This window comes from Papaver somniferum, chromosome 7, assembly GCF_003573695.1.
Source record: "Papaver somniferum cultivar HN1 chromosome 7, ASM357369v1, whole genome shotgun sequence".
Classification (NCBI taxonomy): domain Eukaryota; kingdom Viridiplantae; phylum Streptophyta; class Magnoliopsida; order Ranunculales; family Papaveraceae; genus Papaver; species Papaver somniferum.
Window position 1 is genome coordinate 141,242,184 of NC_039364.1, and position 7,740 is coordinate 141,249,923.

General features: G+C 39.0%; 1 protein-coding gene across 2 annotated transcripts; it reads right to left on the reverse strand.

The window, feature by feature from the left end:
- Positions 1-731: 731 nt before the first annotated feature.
- Positions 732-5,420, reverse strand: LOC113293023. 2 transcript variants are annotated; one of them, XM_026541803.1, is made up of 4 exons: positions 5,034-5,420; positions 2,818-3,933; positions 1,893-2,563; positions 732-1,775 (listed from the first exon to the last, which is right to left on the reverse strand). In XM_026541803.1, the coding sequence occupies exons 2-4, from the start codon at positions 3,900-3,902 to the stop codon at positions 757-759; spliced, it is 2,775 nt and encodes a 924-aa protein (XP_026397588.1). In that variant the 5' UTR covers positions 3,903-3,933; positions 5,034-5,420; the 3' UTR covers positions 732-756. The 2 variants fall into 2 exon arrangements, with proteins under 2 accessions (XP_026397588.1, XP_026397589.1); XM_026541804.1 differs by lacking the exon at positions 5,034-5,420 and having other exon boundaries at positions 2,818-4,043.
- Between the last annotated feature and the right edge of the window lie 2,320 nt (positions 5,421-7,740).

A 7,740-nucleotide genomic window follows, 5' to 3' on the forward strand; every position in this document is an offset into this window, starting at 1 on the left:
TTAGTGGAGAGGGGTATTTATAGGGTTGGAACGTGGGTCCCACTTCTGAGGCGCCGTTGTAATCTTATCTTCTTGTGCTTTGTGCCCATTACGCAGAGGTCTTCGGCATATGCTGCGGCCTGAGCTTGAATACGAAGGATTATCCTCGCCTCTTCCACGAGCTGATTGACACGTGTATATCTCTTTGGTATTTAATACGGGTAGATGGATGTCTGCTCGTGTCAGACAAGTGTCTCTTTGTCTGGTCACATCTGTGTCAGTCAAACTTCCTCTCAGCCGTTGATCTGGGATCTTCTTGTATTTTGTGCCCATTACGCAGACGTCTTCGGCATATGCTGCGGCCTGAGCTTGAATACGAAGGATTATCCTCGCCTCTTCCACGAGCTGATTGACACGTGTATATCTCTTTGGTATTTAGTGCGGGTAGATGGATGTCTGCTCGTGTCAGACAAGTGTCTCTTTGTCTGATCACATCTATGTCAGCCAAACTTCCTCTTGTCCGTTGATCTGGGATCTTCCTCGGGATTGGGTGTATTAACACCCAAGGGGTATTATATGGTGCTCCTCTGAGCCATCATACCTCTGTGATCCTCTGTCCCTGACCGTCAGATCTGCTGACCGGTGACATCTTCTGATGAGATGCTTGTTATCGTGTTTTGATATCTTGTTTTGCATGCCTTCCACGTGTCTCTTTCTGTACACGTGGTGGATAATGAAAGGTGTACATACAATAACGATAAAACAACAATCTAAATATCAGAATTTCGCACAACGGCTAGGCAAACCGGTGTCATGATCGACAACAAGGACATCGGTTGGAGCGCAACCGATCACGTCTTGTTTAAGCTTGGCCCCTGCAGCTTTCAGTCCTTTCAAAGAGACTGCTTGGTTGAAGAGATTTATGGATGGTAGTCTTGAAGCTGGAGGTAATTTACCTCCTGGTAAAAACCCACGAAAATCGTCCTTCAATAATGGAACTTCAAAATCTTCTATCTTGTGTTTAAGAACGTTATCCTTTGCACTGATATGAGCTCCCGGCTCCATATGATTGGTTGAGAAGCTAGCTTGATTTGGGAAATTCGGGTAAAGGCTCACATACCCTCTAAGGTACATCATATCGATTAAGAATTTCTTCCATGAAGCTTGCCATCCATTTGTTCTAGACTTTGGAATTTGAACTTGGTTTTTCTTTGGGTCTTCGGTGAATCTCATGTTCATGTAGACGTAGAATTCTCTCCATTGCTTGGGGAAGAAAACTGCTCCCCAACTGCAAGGCAATTGATGGAGATAAGGTGTATTTGGATGGATATTTTTGAAGAATTCAGTTGCATTCCACTTGGGTCTCTCTTTAACCACTTCGACCAACCGCGGGGTGTAGAGCGAGATGGAGGAAAGCTCAGGGAGAGACACTTGGGGGTCGTAATGGTAAGCTAACAAGACGTATTTGATCCATAAGTAGTAGTACGGCGAAACTTCAATGTCATCTTCAAGTAAAAGACCGAAATCGTCATCTGATGCTGGGTACCAACTTTCGCTGACAGCTCGAATCAGTCCTCCTTGAATGATTCTTCTCCGGAATGTCTTTGTACCGTGAGGCCATTCAAATGAATTCACAAGCCTTATAGTCTCGGCATCAACTTTGCTATCCATGTTGAAGCTGATAGGGATGTCATCTCCAAGATAGTGGGCGTTTTTAAGAGAGTTGAGAAGTCTTAAGAGCGACGAAGCACGGTTTTGGGTGATTATGTTCACAGAAATTCTCATTTTATTCCAATCTGCACATAGAATTCTTGATCAGCAGGCGCAAATATACTTAATGGTAATTTTAAGAATCATACTACTCAATTTTTTAAATAAAGCACGAAAAGGGATATTAAGCACAACTTTCTTACTTGGCAATGCAGTTGGTCGTAGATCAGCCATCCACAGAACCCTGGACACTGAGGACCTTGGTAGAAGAATATGTGTTGTTTGGTTCGAGTTGGTCTCTGATGCCATTTTCAGAGCTTTCTTGATATTTGGATCGATGTCAGACACAGTAATTAACACAGTTGGGTTATGAATTTTGATCAAACCTTTCATGCTGGAATAAACTGCATGTAAAACAGGAACTTCAGAATCCGATAACTCCGAAAGAGCCCCAATTCCCAAGTCGAAAATTTTAAATCTTCTCTCTCGGCAAACTGACTTAGGCCATTTCATAGAACTTGCAGCTTCTTCACAAGGACAGAACTTTCCCCCTGGAATGGCAATGTAAGCCTTTCTCCCAACAGTGGTTCTGAATTTCTCCAGAAGGGGCTCGAGTGCTTTCACTTCTTCCAGAGAATGAGCATAGAAAAGAGCATCTATCTTTTGTGGGTGCATTGCAGCCCATTGTGTCACATAACCCGTAGCAAGTGCTCGCCACCATTGATCATCGCGAACTTGAACAATATCTTTGAAAATTACAGTGGTCTCGGACACATAAGCGAGCCTATGTTCACTGTCACCCCAAGTTTCCTTGTCAAGTGGATCAACCGGCAGTACAAAAGAACCAGCACCTCTATACTTCTGAAGCTGATAACTGCATGCAATATGCATCATTGAAATCGTTACAATAGTGAAACAAAGAACACTAATTCCTAACCGCATAACAATCCTAAATGACCAGCCAAATACATGTAAATTTCCGTAAATGCGAAACCAAGTCGTCAACTAATAAGCCCAAGAACAGATATTTTTCGCAGCAACGAAATATACAAACAATTGATTTTATGGTTTGACCAGATAAGACTTGGTTGAATTCAAAATAGTAAATCAAAATTTAAAAAGATGTACCTGAGATGTAAATCTTCTCCGGTCATGAAGGTGGCAGGAGTTTCAATGAAGAGTGTTTTGACAAGCTCGGCTGATAAAAACCAAGAACTCGATAAGAAATCCACTTGAACGATCTTGTCGACGGTGATATCATAAGCAGGATCAGGCAAATAAAGTCCAGCTTCCTTGGATCGAAACTTTCTATAACTCGGGAAAGTAAAATCCTTTTGTCTAAAAGGTAAGATCCTTCCAATACTTCCCAGTACCGAGTTCTTATACTTGTCAGTTCCTGCTACATGAGACAGAATCTCTAACATCTTTGTCCCAGGGATCATGTCATCGTCAAGAAGGTACACAAGATCCGCATCCGTTTGTAAAGCCATCTGAAACCTTCCATAGTACTTGAAATCATAACTAGAACTGATGAAACTTATCCTGGAATCGTTATAACTATCAACAATTCTTTTCAATGAGAGCTCGTTAGGACTTCCGAACGAGAGCACCCATACATTGTGGAATGGAAGGGTTTGATGGAGAAGGGACTCTAACTGCGAACATAGTGTCTTCCTCTTGAAATGGTTTAAAATCACGGTGATTTTCGGGATTTTAGGACCTCGTACATTCCACGTCGACTTCATTGCCATAAGCTCTTTGAGAGTTTCTGTACCAACGGATTTGCTCTGAAAATCCAACACCTGGTCGTATAATTCTCTCTTCAGCTTGATCATTTGTGCATCATCTGATTTCTTCTGTTCGAAATCGATCTTCTCATGCTCGCATACTTCGGTTACTCCCAAAGCCGGAGTTTCTTCTACAAGAACAGAGGAAGCTTCTTGATACCGTCCAGCTACGTTAGGAGGGACAATAAACTGTTTCCAGTGCTGTGCAATCTTAGTAGCCCCTATACGCAAATCCACAGTAGGACTCATATAGTAAAGAAGGAATGTTGCGTAAATTGCAAATGCGAACTGTAAACATGTAAGAGCTGCAACAAGTTTAGTACTCTTGTGACCTCTGCTAGACTTCCCCTTTCCATTGACATATTCATTTATCATGCCTTCCAAGTATTCCCCATTTCTCAAACTCGGTGTTCGAGCCATACCCATACTACGGATTCGAACACAGAAAAACTCCAATCTATAGACCAATAGAAATTATAAAAATTCAGTAAAACAACTCTTCTTCAGAACATAGATTCTAAATTGAAAACCAACCCGAACTTGAGTTCAAACAAAAAGAAATCTACAATGAATTCAACCAACATAAGCATATTGAGGAAACCGGTCCAAAATATTTACTAGAAAAAAAAAAGCAGATGAAAGTACAAGAATTTTGTAGAATCTATATAACACAAGTTCCGATAGGAATTCACCGATATCAAAATCTTGGGAAGAAATCTAATGTACAGTTGAGGAAAAAGAAGGAATTATAAGGAACCCAAATGAGATAGTAGAAAGAAAATGGAGTTGCAAAATTTGAAGAACAATGATGTGCAGCTAAAGGTAGTATTATGTGTGTAAACTTGTGAAGCAACAACAAGTGGCCCATGAAGAATGCATCAAACTTCACATGGGGGTTGACACTAAATTCAGATTAAAAAATCAAGTAAAGAAACTAAAAGCGTTATTCTCGATACTTCTTTCATACGTTTGCTCCTTCCGACACCATTATAAAGCCGATTTTAATGGCGGGAAAAATGGCCAAGCCTTGCGTTTTTTCTCATACACCATTTTCTGTTCATTACTCTTTTACCCTCGCTGTTAATTACAGAGTAAAATAACGACTAGTATTTGTTTGTTTTGATCTAATTTTTTTTTAAAAAAAAAACGTTATAAAAATCCGATTACTAATCTCAAGGTTGAAAATTGATATTTTTTCTTCGAATTAAAATACTAAAATTGAATGTTAGGCTGACTTGAATCTCTGAAAATGAATTGATTAAATGGAACCGACAGCCAGAATCCATGATTATTCTTGTTAATTCAAGAAGAGAACAATGTCATTGGAATCCAAGAAGGAATCATAACTTCCAAAATCCTAATTTAATACTCCAAAAGCTCACTGAAAGTCTGAAACCCAGATCTCCAAGAACTCTTATAAGTACTAGTCTATATAATTAAGAACCATAACCCGATAACCAATAATACTAAGCCACAAAAAGAGACTCGAAACTAGAAAAAATGCAGAAGAATTAATGAGCAGAAAACGAGTGAGATGTGTACTCTACTCTATAGTACCTTAATAGTTTGCACGACCGAAACGCCTTATTTGAAGCTAAACCCTAAATCCTGCCACCATTAATGGATCTCAAGAGACAAGTGGAATTGCTATCAAAGGAAAAATAAATAATTTGACAATGAATGGGAAACTCATGAGATATTTAAACAAAAAAAGAAAGAATGGGTAAATGGGTAAAAGGGTTGACTTTACGGATAAAGTATGAACTAAGATTGAATCTCTCCCTGTCAATGCATTGTTGCCGAACTTATTTGAAGCAAGTTGAGTAATTTGAATTATCATGGCGGTATTTTACTTGAACAAGAGGATATGTATTGGTTACTTGTTCAAGAAAAAGAATGAAACACGTTTTAACTTCTTTGTTTTCATTCTCAGTCAAGGAAATTACAGGGGAGTCTCCATTAAAGTTGCTTAGTTACAAATTTTCCTAGTTATTTCCAGAATTTTGTATAGAGACTCGTTGAAATGATGCACGAGGAGGGTAAAACTGGACTTTTGATTATTTTATCATAGGGATTAACGTAATTAAAAATGGATGACTATAACTTCCATTTTCGAAAAGGCGGGTTCATACTGAGTAGTAACACAAAAGGAAGCACAGGCATTGGCTAAATTTTGCTTTGTTGAACTTCTAATGGAAACATATACTGTAATTATCATTTGATGTCAAGTGGAATCAACCCATTTGACATCATGCTATACTGCAAATGAAACTATCTCATAATTGCCCCCAACAATACATAAATTTTGAGGGAAGCCGTTACGAGGTCGGGTCTTATATTTTTCTAAGACTTATGCGTGATGCACATGAACTTTCAAGAAGTTGCTAAACTTTGGAAGTTGTAGAAGTTCCCAGCCAATATGGCGCTCATGACGGTCCGGAGTTACACTGGAAGCTTTTGGCAATCTACTACGCGGGTGAAACTAATTGCAAAGGTTATACATTCTAAAGTCTTGTTTGTCCTAATTCCCACAAGGGACAAGCTACAGCATTAGAATCTAGGGGGAATAACTGAGTCAGAGAAGTCATTGTCTAATTTGTAACGGCCAAATAAATGTTCGAATGGCTCAACGCCCAAACAAATGCATTCTAGGAAGTGAAGATCCGCCCGGATCCCAAATACCTGACAAACTAAACTTTTGCATCCCTTTCTCTCTAGTTCTCTACAAACACTACTGTCTTTTGGAGACACTTTTGTTAGTTTGATGATTATTCTACTAATCCAGTTGGTGTAAACAACTGATTGACATCCACTAACAATGATTAAGAAAATCACCAACTTTGCTTAAGAAGGAGTTTAATGAATCTTTGACAGTAAAAAGTTGGTTTCTGATTCATCGACTCTCAAATCTGGATTAAAATACTTCATCGTCCATTGTTTGGTCACGCATAGTCAAAGCTATCTAGCTAGAGTAGAATGTCAACCTTACACTCCACGATCCACATCAGAAAGCACTTCCAAAAAGTGATAGCAAAGTAAGACATTTTTGACTTAACATTTGCCAAGTGGGAAACAAATATCTAAATAGTGCCAGCCACATCAGCGTTAGAAAAGGAAGCACGGTGGAATGTATAATTTTACTCCATAAAATGGGTCTTACTTTGGGGACCTAACAACAGAGACTCCTAAACCCATATTCAATAAACAACGAAAATTAGGTCCTTTTACAAGGACCAGTATTTGCTGTGAAGCACAGATATGGATACCAGATGTGACACAACATGATGAAGATAAGAAGCGATAATTTCTCAAAAAATTACAAGGGTTACATTAGCCTAGATCCAATACCGCGCCACTATAACGCAACACACAAGTTATAAAGGCCAAGGGTTAATGTCGCACCATCATGGTGCATCAGGTCAGTTGGGAGGATGGTTTTGGGCAAAGTAGCGTATTAGCAGGTCATTGCATATGGCAAATATTGTACCATAATGGTCCATCAGGCTGGCCGGGATAACATTACGCTATCATAACACAATACTGAAGTACGCCTATGGGAAAGAACGGAAACACAATCATCATAGCCGGTTATTCAGAGGTACATGGCGATAACCATGAATAGTGAAACAAACATGTTAAAGTGATCCCCAACTTAATTTGTAGAATTGTCAATAGAACATATATAAGGAGCGGTAGTTGGTTCAAGATGCATATAGCGGAGATGTGCCTAAATCTTCATACCTTAGCCAATATGATGCTGAAACATCATTTTGGCACATGGCTTGACAAGAGAGCTTTGTAACGTAAAAGTAAGATTAGGATACATGAACTATCAAGGTAAAGATAGTCGGATTTGGCTAATTATGTTTCCCAGAGGAAACCTAGGTCTATGGAGGACGATTCTAGAATCAATTAGGACACAAAATGTCAGGGATTGAACTTTCCAGTTGAAAGAGCATATTTGTTTATTATTTTCAAAGACCAGGGGTTGCTTAGAATTCAAGCTAAGATAACTTAGGAATCAAGAAAACACTTTTAGGTCTTGAAAATACAATAGAAGAATATACACTATGGACTGGGTCTTGAACCATGTATAATGATTGTTTGGTTTGGCAAGTATCTCAAAGAACTAAAAGCAATTTTCTATTCATTTACACACCTAAGAGTTTAGTCATGATGCACACACATAAGTGTTTGAGTGATCAATAAAGTCTTAGAAGTGTTTGAGAGAGTTCTAGCAATGTTAAGCATATTTAAATAAGTC

What these genes read in the sequence shown, in the direction of transcription:
- LOC113293023 (XM_026541803.1), bottom strand. Translation starts at nt 3,902, where the DNA reads ATGGGTATGGCTCGAACACCGAGTTTGAGAAATGGGGAATACTTGGAA. An exon ending in GGAGAAGATTTACATCTCAG is followed by an intron (nt 2,564 to 2,817) that starts GTACATCTTTTT and finishes TATTGCATGCAG; the next exon opens with TTATCAGCTTCAGAAGTATA. An exon ending in ACGACCAACTGCATTGCCAA is followed by an intron (nt 1,776 to 1,892) that starts GTAAGAAAGTTG and finishes TTCTATGTGCAG; the next exon opens with ATTGGAATAAAATGAGAATT.